The following is a 19204-nucleotide window of genomic DNA, read 5'->3' on the forward strand; positions in this document are numbered from 1 at the left end:
GAATGTCAAACTAACTGTATTCTTGACCCAAATAAACATACGTACCATTGGTATTTGAAATTCATTAAAACAGCTACATGAAGATTTATAGTATTTTCAGCAGTGATTTTTACAACTTGAATACTACCAAAGATCAAATTCAATATCACAATCGATTAGACTGAGCACAATATTATCTATTAGGAAACACATCTGTGGACATACTCCTTGTTTATGAAATGTGTTACAGAGCAATAGAAAAGATCACTGTAATATAAGAGTCTTTTTTTTTTTTTTTCTGGAAGACTTTGGAACAAAACACACACAACTGATAATTTCTCTTTTAATTGAAAATATGATACAAATCAATTTCCATGAACATAAATATGGAGAATACAAGTGCACACTGCACATGAATGTCCACAGTATATCCCTACTGTATACTTAAGCACAAGTTTGGCCACAGTAGTCATACAATCCATCATGGTTTCTAACCGACTGACACTGAGCACTTCTTTAGTTCAGGAAACACTGACTATTTATAAACTCTGCTCCTGTGCTCTTATACATACACATATACTGTATAAAAAATAAAGGCTTGTCTTGAATACATTTTAATGTATGCATTTTAATTGACCCACTTGGTAGTTAGCCCAATGAGCCTGTGGACTGTAGCTGTAAAGACTGTCTAAGTTCTACCCATCAAAATGATTTCCTCCAGACCGTCGACTTCCCACAGGATGCCTTTCCGTTTTCCCCAAATGTATTAAAAACAATACAAATCTAAACAGAGCTACCAAAGCTTCAAGATACAGTTACCATGTTTTTCTGTCACTGCTCTATCGAAGATGACAATGATCAGAAATATTCTCTAATGTATGCTCTTATGTTTTCCTTCAGCATCATCAAGTTACAAATGATCCAATTCAGAATAGTTACACTGACATCGTGCCCGCAAAACACAAAAAAATGCAGAAAAAAAACACAAAACAAAAAGCATATGCTCCAGTGTGACGACAATACTGCAGAATACCTAGCAGTGTCAGTGTGGTAAGACCCTTAAGTGTGTAGCCATTTAAATTCTGATTCTGCAATGAAGATGTTTTGAATGTAAAAGCTAAACTAACATCCTTAACAACGTCAAAATCTCAATGACTGAGTGGAGCAGTCTTTTAGAGAGCCTCTATGTCACCTACTGTATGTATCAGGAGCTACAGCTGTTCTTATTGAGCGTGACACAGGATATTGTTTTAATATTGAAATATTTTTTTTGTTCAATGCTTTTGAGCCAAGATCCACGGCTTATCTACATCACTGGTATCAGGACAAAATGTATTTGGTATAACACTCTGGTGTTAACACTCTCTTTGGTATAACAACTGTAGGTTGTTCAAAATTAGCAATCATCTACTCATGGTGGGATGGATCAGACTGGGCACCTTCAAGAGTCTTAAAATATGGATATGAATGTTTGATTGAGAGAAAGTCACATCTGCTTCCTGTTACCAGTTCTTGGTAATGTTAATCGTATGGGAAATAACTTTTGTGTAAAAAATGCTTTTGGCAGAGAATGAAAATGTTTTCAGAAACTGGATTACATTCCTGAAAGTAAAATGTAACTGCTGCTTACTACAACTACAAGATAGTTCTGCTAGCTGACTCTAATAAGAGCACTGCCGGGGAGTGTCTAAACTGCCTGGAGAAGGAAGTTCTCAGAACTGGGCCTTGCAGCCACTATGGACATTATGACAGAGGGGAAGAGATCGAAAAGGACACAAAAAGACTGCGGACAGATGCTGAGCTGGACTTTCTGTTGCTGCTGAACATTGAATTATTAACTAAATAAGGCTTGCTAAGTTATGCCGTGTTGTTGCGCTTGGCTGTGTGAGCAAAGTTGTCAACATGCCAGTTTTTGATCATACCCCAATTCAGGGCATTTCATTTGAGCTGGTAGCATGTTACAGCCAGGTGTCATTGTCTTTGGTCCCTGTTACTTTAGCTTGGCGTCATTAGCCATGCTTCCATAAAATGTCAAGCGAAAATTATGCAAACTTTTGAAAGTTTGCAAAACTCCCCAAAAGTAAAAATGCATATCTGTTTCATTTCCATGAACTGTTTTGAGTGAATGAACTAGGCTACGTCAAGCGTAATTTCGTGTTGCAGGCAGATGTACAGGTATTACCTGCATCATATGTTCAATTCAGGCTGTGGCCAACAAAATGCATATGTATGTCACACGTCTAACAGAAAATAAATATCGTATTTACAACTTCAATGCTGCAGGCAACTTTAAATCATTACAACTCAAGTGTGGACTTGTGTATTTGCAAAGACACCAACCTACAGTTCTGAATAGTGCTCAATATTATAAGAAGCTTTTGCTAATCTGTGTTTAAAGAATTGAGTCTAAGAGCATTTTATAAGATGAACCACGGACAGCCACACACACAAAAAAGGATTAGGATAATTTATCAAGTGTATAATGTTGTCTTATCTCTCTGTCCATAAGTCTGCTGCAGCAATATACTCATTTATGGAACATAATACTGTATATTACACCCTGTCCTCACTAACTTCCCTTTATGCAGCATTCCCTCCTCTGAACAGTATAGATATAAAGCAGTGCTTTAACCTGTTGTGGTCTTAGTAATTCCTCCCTTGGGTAGTTTTAGGTAAAGACGATGGATGAAGTACAGCCGACTTGCATAATCTTCTTCTTATTTCATCTGTATTTTCATCTGTGAGATGTGCATACATATAAAATGATAAATTGATGTCCACTTTGTAGAATTAGTATGACAGAATTAAAAAATATATATAATATGGCATTTAAAAGCAAAATTTTGAAAAGAAAAATTGATTAAGTAGAAAAGATGATACTGGACAAATGTATGAAAATCATATCTATACAAAGTTTTTTATGTTTACAGTGCATACAGAATATAAAAGACATACAGTAAGTATACTTAAAGCAAGTAAACAGTCTGTCTGAAAGTCTTGCCATGAAGCTTCATGGTGCGAATACGTGAAGTTGACAATTTCTTCTACTCTTTGCTAAATAGAAATTAAAGAGTTTCCTTTAATTCCACTGCTTTTGTCAGCAGCACTGGCAGGTGTTAGACCAGAGAGCCGGCCTGGTTCTGTGCAGGCACCATAATGGGCACCCCTCCCATGCGGGTGATGTTGGACGCTGTGACTGTGGAGGTGGGCAGCGGTGGTGGGGAGGGAGCAGCCTGGAGCTGCAGCTGTTGCTGACTGTAGGTCTGCGGCAGGACCTGGGCCTGGGGCAGCTGGGTGTAGCGCTCTGGTCTGGGTAGGGAGCTCCCATTGGTGCTGGCCTCAGAGGAGACGGGCTGTCCGCGCGGCAGGGTGGTGTTGTTGTTGTAGCTGTAGTGGGTAGGGGTGGAGGCGCCGTGATGGCGGGACGGTCGGTAGCCAGCCGTGCTGCCCGTGGCGGTGATGATGGATGCTGTATCCGATGGGGGGCGCTGAGGGTACTGCTGCAAGTGGTGGTGGTTGTTGTGGTGGTGGGATGACTCTTTGTGGTGTGGGCTGGAGGCTATGGAGGACAGTGTGCCGTTCTTGGAGATGATATCTGAACCCATTCCGCTCTTAGCCCAGGACACTCGTTTGGGAGCCTGAGCGTCCTCCCTGGGGGGTGGATCGGACACACAGTCAATTTACTGTTTACACCATACACAAGAAGTTAAGCGTCACCACGTAACATATTAAAGAAGAAATACCTGATTCTGAATTTCTTAGCATTTAATTCCCTGTTTTTTAAGTTAATACAATCAAGGGTTTGATTTCATCCTGCAGCTGTCACTTGTGAGCACAGTGGTAGCTGCTTGGACATGCTTTAGATATGGCCCATATACACCTACGCACTGTATATTATATTTGCTTTCAGATTCTACAATGTGAGACTTTTCTCTGTTTTATACCATAGTAAAGTGACAACCTTTAGATTTCCGACAAAGCAAGACATTTGAGTATGTCACCTTAGACTGTCATAAATTAAAACAGACATTTTTCACTATCTTCTGACATTTTATCGTCATAGCAATTGTGAGAAAACCATCATCATATGATTTGATAATGATAATAATTGCAGCCCTAGATGGGACATATTCAGAGTGTATCATTGTCCCGTACATTTCTTCCTCCTTTGAATATTACTCTTGGCTTTTCTGAGAGAGACAGAGTTAATCATCTGTCAGACATGTGTTTTAATGATGTAATATTCTGTAAATGTAAACATAGCAAGTTTTCATTTAAAGGCTACCTGGAGGTAAGCCACATAACTCACTTGATTTCATTGGCCAAGTCGTCCTCATTGTCTCTCCGCCTCTTCAGCACATACACGACACAGATTAAGAGGAGGAAGCCGACACCAACCAATGAGCCCACCGTGGCGCCAACAATCATCCCCACATTAGTGGCTACAGGAGGGAGTCACGGGACACACAATGACTACATGACAACGATGCACATCTCGCTACACATTGTACACGTTGTTTTTTGGAAAGGTTTTTACTGTTAAACAAAGTTAATAAGTGAGTCTAAGATAAGATTAGAAATGTTGCATTATACAGTAAATATGCATTCATTCATTTCATATCATTTCCTAACTTCTATACTTATAGAACTATACTTCAGTTCTATATGATGGTTGGTCGTGTTGTTGTGTGCTACGTACAGGTGACGATGTCCAGGTTGATAATGCAGGTCTCTGAGCCGGCTGAGTTACTGGCTGTGCACACGTACTTCCCCGACATGTTACTGCTCAGGTTGCTCAGCTTCAGAGTGCCTGTCTTCTCATCTAGAACAGTGCAGCACACATAGGACTACTGTCAAGCAGGCATGCACACACATTATTCCTTCCATATTTGCAAGAACATGACACATATGACAAGACCTCATCAGACTGAAGATGCACCCATTGCTTTGATATATTAGACTTTGTGCATCATTAATACTTGACAATTCATCATCATTGTAATAGGAAAAGTACTGGGGTAAATTAATTCAAATCACTGTCCTTCAGAGAGACAGACGAGAAGATCAACACTACTCTCATATCTGATCTTTAAATTTTAAGCTGTGGCATGCAGGCTATCAGCGTAAAAACTGGAAGCAGGGGGAAGCAACTAGCCTGGCTCTGTCCAAACGGTAAGAAAAAAGAAATGCTCATTATTTTTGGCAACAAAGACAGCTTATTTCTCCAAAAGTTGAATTATTCCTTTAAAATGAACCATGCCCCTCCTGAAGACGATTCGACCAAATCAGAAAAAGGCATCTCGTACTATAACAGCACGTCGCTGTCATCACTTCATGAAAAATCTAAAACTGGGGTTCATTAAGCTTCTATAAACCTGACGTGATCTGGAAATGCAGTAATATAAGGGCAGGTGTAAATACTTTTGAGTTTGATGACAGTATACAAATATCTTTTTAAAATGCTTTCATCACATAAACACTCTCAATGCAAACATGTTAGATTAGCTTTGATGTCAAAAGTTGCTCTTAAATCCCCCAAATAAACCCATATATGAGAAAGAAATCATATTAAAGATAGCTGATCTGCCAACATTACCGTCACTGAAATGTACCAAGAGATCAAACAGAATTCTAGAATGATAATAATGCAAACCACGCAACCTCAAGGGATTCATTCCTTGTTCAGCAACTTCAGCAACACAGGCAGGTGCATAAACCTTACTTCTGATTGAATAATATGATTTGTTACTGATCATCCACTCACTGAGCATGGGTGAAAAGAAGACTTCCGAAATGGGGCTCTCTTTCCGCCACTTGTACATAGGAATGGGCTTCCCAGAGCTGGATGTGCAGCTCAGAGTCACATTTCCCTTCAGCACTGGCTTCCCTGATAGAGAGCACTTGGGAACAGCAGGAGGGACTGAGAAGAGAAGATTAGAAATGTTTATTTTGTTAAATCTTTTGCAACATATTAACTGTAACCCAGTCTTTCTGAGTCAAGTCAATGTGATAAGTATCACTACAGTTTAGGCAAGAAGAAGGAAATGTGTCGTCCTCTCAAGCTTAATCTGTTTCTTACCCTTCACGTCCAGACTGAGCTCAGCAGTGAAGCCGGGATTTCCAGGAATGATGATCTGACAGAGGTAGCGTCCCGAGTCAGACTCCTGGGTGTTGTTGATGTACAGGGACACGTCACGTGAGGGCATGCTGCTGATGAAACCAACGCGACCCTGAAACTGGGAGCTGCCCACACTCATGGAGTCTTTTGTGTAGGAGACAATCTGGAAAAGACAACAGAAAGATAATGTCAGACTCAAAGAAAGAGGAAATAAAACAGGCTTGTGAGCACACACGTCAAGAACCAGTATTTGTCCATATTTGTACACAGTGGTATAACACAGTAATAACAGTGGAACCAGTTTCATGACATCCATGTCAGCATGACTGCATCTGGCGCTTATCCTAGGTCAAACGAATCAGAGATTTTTAATCTTAGCATCTCGTTCAATACAACAAAACTGTGATTGTTACATGTTTCTCTGTTCATTGAAATTCTTCCATTGCTGTCCGCAGAATGCCAACGATATAAAAAGCAATATATACAACCGAAATATACAAAGTAAAGCACTTTTGCAAGGCCCATGTGATTAATAAGAAAAAAGCAACAACAATAATAATAATAATAATAATAAAACAGTGCATCTGAGAGTGCAATTTTCCATGTGGAAAATGTAAAATGTAAACTTGGGACAATTATGAGGTAGAACATGATTGTAAACTCCTATCTGTTGTTTAGGAGTCTGATGGCAGTGGGAAATAGAGAGTTCTTTAGTGGTGGTCTTGGACTTAACACTTCTGTACCTCTGGCCTGAGGGTAGAAGTGTGAAAAGTCTGTGCTGGGGATGGGTGGGGTCTTTGAGGATGGAGGTAGCTCTCCTGTGGACTCTGTGGTGATAAATGCTCTGGAGAGAGGGCAGTGGAGTCCAGCTGATCTTCTCCGCAGTCTTTATCGCTCTCTGCAGGCGTTTGTCCAAAGCAGAAGTGCTGCCGTAACAGACGGTGATACAGCCGGTCAAGATGCTCTCAACAATGCAGCAGAAGTTGCTGAGGATCTCAGGCGACACGCCAAACTTCCTCAACCTCCTCAGAAAATATAGCTGCTGTTGGGCCCTCTTTACCAGCTGTGTGGTGTTGGGTGACCAAGTGAGGTCATCGCTGATGTGGACGCCCAGGTATTTAAAGCTGCTCACTCTCTATACTTCAACCTCCCGGATGTACAGTGGCCAATGAGGTCTCCTCTTCGACCTCATGTCTACTACCATATCCTTTGTCTTATCTGTGTCGTGGATGAGGTTGCTGTCCTCATACCATGACACCAGAGTGGCCACCTCCCTCTTGTAGGCTGCTTCATCCCCGCCAGTGATGAATCCTATCACTGCGGTGTCATCCGCAAAGTTTAGGATGGCAGTCTTTGTGGGAGGCGACACTCGTAGGTGAACAGGGTGTAGAGGATGGGACTGAGGACACATCCTTGTGGAGTGCCAATGTTCGTGATAATGCTGGTTGAAGTCCTATTTTCAATCCTGACAGACCGAGGCCTGCCAGTCAGAAAGTCTAGGAGTCAGTCACAGAGGGTGGGGTGCAGACCAAGTGTAGACAGTTGACGGTGAGTTTGTAGGGGATGAACGTATCGAAACAGCGTCCTTATGTACGAGTCTCTGTTTTCCAGGTGGGAGAGGGAATAGTGTAGAACAGCAGCGATAGCGTCTGGTGAAGCGATGGTTGTGGTCTTAAAGCAGGAAGGAATGATGCAGTGGCTGAGGGAAAGGTTGAAGATGGTGGTGAGAACATCAGCCAGCTTGTTGGCACTGAGAGCCCGCCCAGGGATGTTGTCTGGTTCGGCTGCCTTGCGGGGGTTGATGGTCCTCAGGACTTTGTGTACCTGGCCTGGTTAGACTGTTGGTGGGGGGGAGGCGGGTCCCAGTGTGTGTGTGCCTCCTCTCTGTGGTGTGGCAGGAGGTCTCGAAGAGGGTGTAAAAGGTGTTGAGGTCATCTGGCAGGCTGTCTGTGGAGCTGATTGTGTTGGTGGTGGTCCTATAGTCAGCAGTGGAATAGAAGCCGTCCAGCTTCTTTCTGTTCTTTCTTATGGGTGCTGTGATGGCTTTTTACAGTCCATACTTCACAGCTTTGTACTCATTGACTGATCTAAATGCAAGCGAGCGAGCACGCAGCATGTGACGTACCCAACTGTTAATCCAGGGCTTTACAGAGTAAACTGACATGGAACACAATTTGTTCTCCAACGAAGTCTCCTCATTGAGTCTTGTTTGTGGCCCATTTCAACCTAGATTTTCAAAGACTTAAAAGGCTTAGGTTGAATTTCTCTAAAATGGGATGTGACACATGTGACATGTTGTGGTGAGGGATAATATAATTTAATATAATGTAAGGCAGAAACATAAAAAAGTTAAATCTAATATATCTAAATCTGAATAGTATCAATGTTTAACTATACATAGCATTCAGTGTGTCCTGCTTTCTCCGAAAAACAGGAACAACATTGAAGTCAGACCCATTAACTGGCAGTGGGTTTTTCTTATAGTCAACAAATCCCATGAGAAGACCAAACCTGACGAGTGTATCATATTAACACATAATAGGTGTGTATCCAAATCCTGATTTACCTTGTTCCCCTGTGCCACAGAGCTCCAGAAACTGTTCAGACCAAATCAGTAAGCCACAGTGTTGCACTGCAGTACACAGAAATGGGATACAGTAGCCTGGATGTATAAGTAAGGAGTACAGTAATCGAGGCAGGTGCAGAAACAGAAGATGAGAATGAGTTTGAATGAGTGGAAGTTGATTAAAGCTGGCTACAACAACAAACTTCTGTGCTGACTGAGTCACTACCACTTCAGTCAGGCGTCAGTACGTGGAGGTCAGTAAGGTTAGATGTGAGACACAAACTAGGCCAAACTAGTCTTTCAATTTTCAACTAAGTAGTTAGTTTGTTAAATGTGATTACCTCACATTAGCTGCTAGACTGAATGCCATGCGGATTCTCTGCAGAACTCTCTGCAGAGACTGTGGCATCCAGGTTTGGCTTTGAGGCAGTGAGAGTTTGTTCTTTTGACTCATCTTTTCTGGCTACAAATGACAGTGAGGCAGAGTGAGATGCTGGATGGCTGTTCAGGCATATGAACAAAAAGCCTCACTTGTAATCAACTGTTTCTCTCCTGGCTCTCTGAGTTCCCTTTTCCCCTGTTTTCTTTTTGATTGTGATCGTTTTTTTTGGGTCGTCCATCTGCACAGCCCGATGATCTGACATCAGAAGATCCGTAAGCTGAGCCATGGCCAGGTCTCCAGATAATGTGTAAAAGAAAACCAAAAACAATGTAGGCTTAAGGAGGGGGGTCGTTCAGCTGGGCCTGTTACGTAAAACCCCTCCGCTTTGTTTCCTATGTTACTGCAACGGTGACTTCATAAATAATCAGATTTGGAAAAAAAACTTGTTTATCTTAATGAAATAATTCAATAAATGTGTTTTTTACTGTGTCACTTTCCTAACACAGCAAAACATAGACTTGCAACAGTATGATGTAGCTTTAAGCTTAAGCCTTTTTTGTCTTGGATTAATTTCTAAGGGTTTACAAAGGAAGAGCTTTGCCAGATTAACAGTGGAAGAACAGAAAACACCCTTAATAACTGTATATCCCAGACACAGAAGACGGACAAACAGAAATAAAACATAATATTACAGCTGATCCCTATATACTGTACTATATGGAGCAAGATTACTTCAATGATTCTCATGTATGACTGTACATAGGGTCCCCCATTCAATTCCGTACCAGTTGGGTGCTTTCAGTGACAAAGTTCCAGATGATAGTGTTCTGACTCAGGTCACTGCTTGCATCTGTGTTGTAGGAGGCTCTCAGCTCCACCTTCTGACCCTTGTTCACATCCATACTGGTTTGGGGCATCTGGATTTGGGCCCAAATGCCTGGATGGAGGAAGGAGAAAGGGGAAGGGAAGAGAAAGGAAAACTGTTATTTCGACCCTTCTGCAAAACTGATCAGTTTTTAATCCTACTGATGAAAAGATGAATTAATCTGCGTTGATGAAGGTTCTCAGTCATCCAGGTCATGTTAATTCTAAGCGCTATATTGTAGGCCTGGATTAATCTGAGTTTTTAACTTTACTGACAACGCTGACACAGCAGTCGCAACACATTTTGAATCTCATATTATTTTATCAACCATTTGGCTGCAACGTTAAATAAAAGTAGTCACTTCATATGCCGTGTTAAAATGTCACAAGCACACATAATTTGATAAGTTATGATATGATCCCACATTAATTATAACATAACACTACAATTTAAATGTGACATGTCATAAATGATAATAACAGAATCAATATCCAAAGACTATTTTCTGCTAAGCAATCACTTTTGCAAGAAGACAAATGCAAATCTTTACAATATAAATATCACAAATATACTTTTAAAAAGGTCAGCATAGAAACAGCTAGAGAGTCTATTCATCATAATGAAAAACATTACAATTCCTGTTCCTACCAACCAAAGTTGGGAGAATATCCATGCAGGTGAGAATTTGTGGAGGGTAAATCTTCATAATCCTACAGTACTCTTCTTCTGAGCTGATATTTGTCATCAGGCTAACAGTGCAGTTGAGCAGAAAAACAGTCCGGAACAACTGACACAACTGACACAACTTCGGTTTCAACCAGGTCACTCCAAGAAGTCAATCTGTGAGTTGGCATGTCCACAAAGCTTTCCATTTTTCATCTCTGAAAGATTTGACCTCAGAGATTTATATGGGCCTTTATGTGACGTTGATACGTGACGTTATGAGGGTAAAAGGCTTGGAATGGAGCAGAATAGCACTAATCCCCCAGAATTAAATGTTCTTTTACAAAAAATATCAAAACATTCACCTCACCTCAGGCACAGTAAAAATGATCTTAAGAGTAGGTCAGATTAATTTCTTGGAACACATGGGAGCACACATACTAAACAGTAAACTTGTAAAGGTATCAAAAACTCATACTTGAATAAAGTAAAGATATCATGTTAGAAAATTACTTTGCTACAAGTAAAATTCACTCATTTAAATAGCAGTTGAGTTAAAGTCTTAAAGTATTTGATACTGAATGTACCTGAGTATAAAAAGTACAAGTTAAAGTACATTTTATGTAGATTTACACATACTATGTACAGTATGTACTGTATGGGTCAACCGATAATCAGATTCAATATTCAGCATTTTGCTGATTATCATTATTAGGATTGTTTATTCTTAATCTGATTGCCTTTAAAAATAATAATCTTAATCTTGATTTAAAAATGCACTACTTTGGCTCTGTGTAATCTGCAAAATAACTAGTAACTACAGTTATCAAATAAATGTAGCGGAGAGGAAGTATAAAGTAGCAGAATATAGCAATACACAAGTACAAGGACAAGAAGTCACATTGGGATAATCTTCTTAATGAAGTCTTCTTCTTCACTATTGGTACATCTTTGGTTTATTATAAGGGAAACCAGTGAGGAATAACGAGTTGACTTGGATTCTGCTTACTATTGTAAAGAATAAGAATCTCTCATGACTTGAACATTTAGCTGATTACTGCATTAAGTATCTTAATCACTCATTAAACGATAAGCTAGAACAAAGAACAAGCTTGTGAGGCTGTAAAATGGCAACAAAAGAAGACAGAGGTGATTTGAAATTAAGTGCTGCATGCATGGGTTCACTGGCAGAATAAAATGTAGTGCACATTAACAACCAGGGAGGGGCAGCAGAGACCCAAAACACATTTGGTACTCAGACAAAAACAACATGAAATGCACTTCCTGCAGGTTTAAACATACTTGTTTTTCTTTTGAAAATCATTTTATGGGTGATATCCATTTTAAAATGATTCAATGCATCCCCAGTCAAAAAAAGTCTTTCATACACTCAAATAACTGACAGTACACGTTTGACTAAGACAATGGGCCTCATTCATGAACCGTTCTTACCAACAAATTTGTTCTTAAGTCCCACTTACGAAGATTTTACGAAGATTGTGGCATTCATGAATTTTTTCTTATCTAGGATTTTTTCTTAGGCTGGCTGATTTTGCTAATCTATGCTAACAGTAAATAATAGTTCTAGTTAATAGTTAATAATAAATGCCAGCCTATCCTTTGGAAGAGAAAATAATTTTTTCTTTGGATCATGTTGTAAGTCAACAGAAAGTGTCTGTCTGTGCCTTTACTTTACTTTTCTGTCAATCCCAACAATCATGACAGAGTTAATTAGAGATAGGTACTATAAAAGACAATGAATATAAGATGATGATTAAAAACAGAGTTTTGTTTTTTTTTATTTTGTTTTTTTTTTCATCTCCATCACTATCTCCTCACAACCTCCCCCCTGGTCTTCTCTTTTTCCACCTCTCCTCTAGACAGGATATATCTTTGTCTTTCACTCTCTTTCACTCAAATAACATTCTTTATAACAAACTCAACATTGAGAAAAGGTATACCTGAGTTAATTAGGATCGGTCTCACTAAGTGTGTTAATCAGACAGCATGCGATGTGGAAATGCGGCAGGTGTATGCACATTGTATTGAAACCAATGGGATTTCTCAGTGTTTTGTTGTGTGATGATCTTCATGTGAACACTACTGCAGAAAGGTAGACATCTAGCACATGACATTCACTTACATGCACAAACACTCCTCACTCTACTCACACTACACTGCACTCCAAAAGTACTCATTTTAAAGCCACAGGAGAGTTCTACACACAAATGCACCATGCATACTGTATTAACCTACTTCACTGTACTGCAACAGGGAAAAACAAGTCATTCCTAATTAGTACTCGTGTTTGGGTGTCATGATTGTCACTAACAAGAATATTTCTTCATGCACAGGAAGTGATGCAATGAAATGTAAGTGCAAAGCCCAATTCACAAGTGTGAAGTGGTGTTCTGTCCAGACTCATCATTAATAGCTGAACCTCTTCTCTACCTCTGCAGCAGCTAGACACTACAAAGAAGAAACCTGAACCGCTAATGTCATGGTACATGACTTCTGGGTATTGAAGTCCACAGTATTCAAAGAGCTGCCTCAGGCTCACTGCCGTTTGGGGCCACCAACCCAAAGTTCCAACGTGCAGCTTTAAATTCACAATGAAACAGCATTTTAGGACGTGTCCCGGTTGCTTAATCCGTGCTTTTCTCTGAAACACAATATTTAATCTGAAACTTGAAGGAAATCAGCTGAAAAGACAACAACAGATTGATGTGGTGAGGTGCTATTGTTGAAAAAGGTTCTTACTGATTTCAGTTTTTATATACAGCCTACCTATTATAGTACAATACAATATTTTAACCTCATTTAGCTGAATTTTGGCCACTTGGCGGCAGTGAAAATGAGTTGTGAACACAACACTGACATACTGTAACATCGTCCTTTAAGTCAACTGGTTAGCAAACAGTCGCTTATTTACAAATCCAGCGCTAACGGAGTGACATTATAGTTAATGTCATGTTTATTTCCACCTGAGGAATTAAAGTCCAATATTCCCTCTCTTCTCGCACTGTTTAAGGTCTCAAACAACTCCTGAAGGCTATCAGGCTTATTAGCTGCTAGATGCTTCATCAGGTTGTGTCTAACTGTTTCTGTTTGTCTGGTAATTTACCATTGGTTTCTTAGAGCTTTTTCACTAAAAAAGCAGGGTGGAATGACTGTACCCAAACAGTGAAGTTGTGGCCAACAGCTAAATAATGATCTGAAACTCACTATAAGGCTATGTGAAGTCGAGAGGAGCTGAGGATTAAATTCTCTTCAGTTTTATAACTACGAGCGTTTTACCCCTTTCACCTTGTCTTGACATTGTTATTCTGTACAGTGTTGTTAAAAAATATCAATGAAGCTGCTTTAATAGTAAAAAAGCATATAGGTCGTACAAAACATCAAGAAAGCTCAAGATGATTTGCATTGGAAATAATCATTTTTTCCCTGGCAAAAAAAATCCAGCTGATATTAAATTAATGAAGTCGTGCAATTTCTAATGAACTTTCTCAGCTGAAATTAGAACTACAACGATGCACCATGTAAAGAGATCTCCACAGGGAGTAGGTGTAGGTATCACTTTCTCTGTCAATGTGGGGCTGGATAGCTGATAGTAACAGCGATGAGAGAGACAGACAGGGTGTTAAAAAAAGAAAGCCCACATGCCAAGACATTATCATGGAGACATAGGTAGGGAAGGAGTTGGAGGAAAAAAAACGAGATGTGCCATGACAGAAGGAAATGTCCTTAGAAAAAGGACAAAGGAAGGACAAGAGCCGGCAAAACAACAAGAAGAGATTCATTGTGTCAATTGCTCTTTAGAGCCTTAGAAGATTTGCCTTAGAGTGAGACCGCTTGTCTGGAGAGGTGGTGACTGATGGATGGATGGTTGAAACAGTGGTCATGTAGAGATGATAGAAAGAGGCTTATACATAAACATAATGAGTCACTCTGGAGCAGCTCTCTGATGATTACAATAAGCCTGTAAGAGATTCCACTGAGAGGCTGCGGAAAGTCTCAGAGAGAAGGATGGATGGATGGATGGATGGATGGATGGATGGATGGATGGATGGATGGATGGATGGATAGATGGACAGAAGAATTTCTGGGACATGGAAGCTATGACAGACAAACACAAGGCAATCAGAGAACTCCACTGTGAGTAGAGTTTAAATGTTTTGACTTGTGTAATTAGTATGAATGCATACTATCTTAAGCAGGGCAGTGTCAGTGCCATTGCTGGTCTCAAACGCTGTTGTCATTTTCAGGCCCAGCTGCTTTCAGTGATTTAAACATTTCCATGCATGAAGTAACAGCAGCAAATATCATAGCATATTTAAGCAGCAGAACTAAAAGCTGTAGTTATAAACTGGACAGGACAGAGGAAAGTCTCCAGAGGAAACAGTTTTCAACTTTTATCTCCTGAAATAAATACTTTTAGACAGGTTTGATGAAGCTCAAGATGTGTCATGAGGACGGCTGCTTTATTCCAAAGAATTTTATCGTACAAATTTGAACTGTGTGTTTGAGCTTACGCTGTGTAGAAGAACATAGAACATCTCTTAACATTGGATCCTGACCGATCCTGTCGACAAGTCAGGAGATTTAAATAATTAATGAAGTTAATCTGCTGTGCCTTGTGCATAATGTGCATGCTGGCCCTTTTAATGGAAGGATGCACTTTCTCATTGTTGGGGGAGCACTGCAGGTAAATTGTTCCTCATTAAATACGTATTTTACCCACCTACATCCCATACACTATTAATCAGAATAATTATTTCTATGACCCGTCCTACCTGATCCACGCATTACTATTTAGCATTACTATTTATTTACCACACTGTTTTTTTTGTAATAATCTGTCCTTTGGCTGTTGTGGAAAACAAATTTTCCCATTTGTGGGACAATAAAGGAATACTGATTCTGATTCTGATACTGGATGCGCAACACCTCCTCCTCCTCCTCCTGCACCTCCACCACAGTTAAATATAAGTGTTTTTGCTCATATGAAGTCAAACAGAGATGTTAATAGGACAGATGGTTGGGAAACGGCTCAGACGGAGCGTCCAGTGGCCAAGGATTACATAGAGCGCCACTGTTGCGATCAGTGCTCGAGGTCCTGGCACACATGCCTCTTAAAGAAAATGGGAGATGACAGTCTGATTGGTTTAATTTATGTTATGTTCACAACACACCTAACTAGTCTAGTGTAATTACAACCCCTTTGCGTCTTACTTTGCACCCAGATTATCTGTTTCACTTGCAAATGGAAGTTGGACAAGGCTAAAATGCAAAAATCAATTTTCTCAAAATGTCAAATTATTCCTTTGAGTGTGGACTTAAGAGAATGTAGTATTTTCTTCTAAAACTGCAATTTGTGACCTTTGGTGTGCATACACTGCAAGACCTCCCAAGCAGGGATCATCCACACACCAACATTTCATTGGGTAAAATAGGCCAAATCTTCAGCTCCTCATTAGTGTAGATGGGCTGCTCTTCATGATTTAGCCTGATCAGACTGGTGTTTTTTTTCTCCCTAAAAATCTTGCCAAGTGCTGCTTTAAGAAGATTTCCTGACAGAAATCCTCCCTGATTCCGATGAGAGTGCATCCCACCAGAGGAAAAGATGAATGAATGTATGGAGAGATGGAAAATGAAGGGATAAATAGAGAAATGAACCAGGCCTATGTGATCATATTCACAATGTTCACTCTTCACCCTTAATTTGGTCAGTGAGGCTTAATCTTTCCCTCTGTTGAGGTCTGAAATCCATTGTGCAGGCTTTAAATATTTCATGCTGACTGATGGCAGGGCAGATGGGAGCGGGTTTGTTCAGTGTAAGGAGAATGAAGGGTGTAATGAGGTTCCAAGTGGATCTCACTGGAGGTAATGGGTGAATTTCACTTAGTCTCATTTAACAAGGTGTTTCATGGTTAGGTGGACACGCTTTCATTCATCTTCAGGGCTTTATACTGTAGGTGAGTGTGCATTAATGACGGGACTTCATGGAGGGGCCAACACTTTTGGAACAAGCAGTGGTTCCCAAACATTTTTAGACCACGGCAACCCCTTTAAGTATGCTCATTTGCTGAAAAAAATCAAAGCAGCTCTGAAAATAAGTAAAACAACACTAACTTGATTGGTATCAAATAAAAAAAAGGATTTAGGAAAAGAAATCATAGCAGTGATACTGGTTAGCAATTCCCACTCAATAAATATAAAATACCCAAACATAAAAATGATCTATGCCTCACATGTTTCATGGGGGTAGCAGGAAACGTCTCAATATAAATAGCAGGATTGCATGAAAAAATGAAAGCAGTATGAGGTTGAGAAGCAAGTACTAAATCAAATCTGAGTATGGCTTCACTCACTCCAAGTCCTTTATGTTATTTCTGATTATATTCCTATAATATCCATGTCAGGACATTGGATATGAGCCTATAATGCACAGTATTTTACATTCTTGTATGTAATTTCTATCAGCAAAATGTCATACAGTATATATTTACATAATATAACTCATTAGATAATGATGATGACTTTATTTAGAACATTTAAAAATAAAAATAAAAACTATAAAGCAAGAAATCTCAGTCTGTCTGTCTGTCATTCTCAAATCTGTAGAACTGTCCATACAATGTCTCACATTTCTGCATCTAACTGCACACCAAAGGAAGTGCAGTTTTGAATCTGGACATGAAAAACTTTCAATATTAAAACATTTTTAATAAACGGTGAACAGTGTTCTGTGCAGCAGTGGGGGGCCTGGCTTCAGCACCCTGGCTTCATGGGTCTGCAGACTGAAAGCTGGGTTCATACATAATCCCTCTCACACGATCTCACGGGGAAGCAGACGTAACCAAAATGGAGATTTAGCATGGTGCAACAACTTGCTGCAGTTACGCGTTGCAGTGAGGAAAAAAACAAAGGCGGAATGATAAACGAGTCTGGATGAGTGGGGAGAAGCGGTCAACACAGGTTTTCTATTCGTCGGGAGAACTGCTGGTTAGATTTAAGTTTCTTCCCACAGCAGTAGGCGCGCTAACGTTAGCCTCAAGGGCCAGAATGTTTAACCTCGCTTGGCAGCAATCTTGGCTACCGAGATGCTTCTCTCATTGGTTGTTGTGGTCCGGCTCTGAAAGTACCATCGTAGTATTTAAAAAGAATCGTTGATTTATAAAGTTTATTTCTCTCTTATCTGTATTACGTTTTGTGACTTTATACAACTCTACCTTCCTCTTACATTAAAAATATTTATCTCAGTATAATACTATCTGGCCGTCTGTCTGTGTCCTTTGTAGAGGCACTCCGCTGCTACTGTAGTCATCAACAGAGGAGCAGAGGAAATATTCCTAGCAGACCCACATCAGGATCACTACACCTAGACTGGCTTTGACAGGACATGCCTGTCATATAGAACTGACTGTTGCATTGTCTGTAAAATCACATACATAACAAACACTTTATTAATATTTAAAGAATGAAATGCCATGACTGCTGCTCCAGTACCACATATTACTGTATATCAGGTGAAACTCAACGCATAATAACCCGTTCAATCAATCTTTTATGTGAGCTAGATTTCCAGTATCCTGGATGTTACGAAGGCTGAAAACTGTATCACAAATTATTTTTGTTTAACATAGCAGGATATTACACACACATACGCTGTAACTCTATTTACTCACACTAAACGCTTTCCTGGAACTGAAACAATACAATTGGCTTACACTGCGCTAATGTCACTTGAAATGTTGCTGAGATCGACAGGAAAATCAAGCAGTTTCTTTGGAAAACAACCAGCTTGGTGAAACATTACTCATGCATCAGTACGAGTTGAATCTGGTGTTCTGAAAAAAAGCAGTCTCAATCTTGTGTACCATTTGATGATGAATGTTATGGGCCCATATCTCAGTGTGGAAAAAAACTCAGATGACACTTGGCTGTTTGAATCTCTGAGCCAAGTGTATACTGTACACATGACTGAGCACCGTGGCGGTACAACAGAGCCACTATGTTCCCTTGATTAAAAATTGTTTGCTGTGCGTGTGTGTGTGTGTGTGTCTGCACTGTATGTGAAAATGCCTTAATTACCGGAAACATTCAGATTGAGACTGTTTACTTCTAAAGGCTTCACTGGAGATAACAGCCCTTGATGGGGGTGTCCTTAACTTGCAACATTCATGCTAAAACGATGGGTGGAGTCGGTCAGTCACTTCCTCTGACGGAATTATCAGTCACTTTGAGTAAACGACGATAGCGAGTGAGTTGGAGAAATAGATGCGATGCCATAGGAAAGACGTGAGTTTCTTTCTTCATCCTTATTTCAAAAATTGAAGAAAAATGTAATTTCTACAGCGGCTTCATTAAAGAATGAAAGTGGAGAAACAAGAGGATGAGAACAAGAGCAATCAAAGGCAGAGGAAGGATGGGGACATGTGATATAATCTTTATGATTAGCAATGAGAAGTAGTTCAGTGGTGCAACGATGTCCCTCATGGAGGACAACAGAGTCCTTCCTCTGGAGGCTGGGTGGAGTAGTGATGCCAAAATCTCCCATGGAGATAAACTACTGACAGGACTCATGGGACGGTTTATCCCGAATTCACCGGATCTGACTATAGATGGGTG

The 19204-nt window shown here is 40.0% G+C and overlaps 1 protein-coding gene across 1 annotated transcript in view; it reads right to left on the bottom strand.

Annotated features, from left to right (window-relative positions):
- Positions 1 to 308: 308 nt before the first annotated feature.
- Positions 309 to 19204, bottom strand: part of esama (endothelial cell adhesion molecule a) — a 69014-nt gene continuing 50118 nt past the window's right edge. Inside the window, exons 2-7 of the mRNA XM_030437727.1 lie at positions 9831 to 9982; positions 6059 to 6260; positions 5744 to 5899; positions 4679 to 4801; positions 4289 to 4421; positions 309 to 3630 (exon numbers count right to left, since the gene is read on the bottom strand). Of these exons, the coding sequence (XP_030293587.1) occupies positions 3096 to 3630; positions 4289 to 4421; positions 4679 to 4801; positions 5744 to 5899; positions 6059 to 6260; positions 9831 to 9982 (1301 nt within the window). The 3' untranslated portion in view covers positions 309 to 3095. The remainder of the gene's footprint in view (positions 3631 to 4288; positions 4422 to 4678; positions 4802 to 5743; positions 5900 to 6058; positions 6261 to 9830; positions 9983 to 19204) is intronic.

The sequence above is a fragment of the Sparus aurata genome, chromosome 13 (genome assembly GCF_900880675.1).
Source record: "Sparus aurata chromosome 13, fSpaAur1.1, whole genome shotgun sequence".
Classification (NCBI taxonomy): domain Eukaryota; kingdom Metazoa; phylum Chordata; class Actinopteri; order Spariformes; family Sparidae; genus Sparus; species Sparus aurata.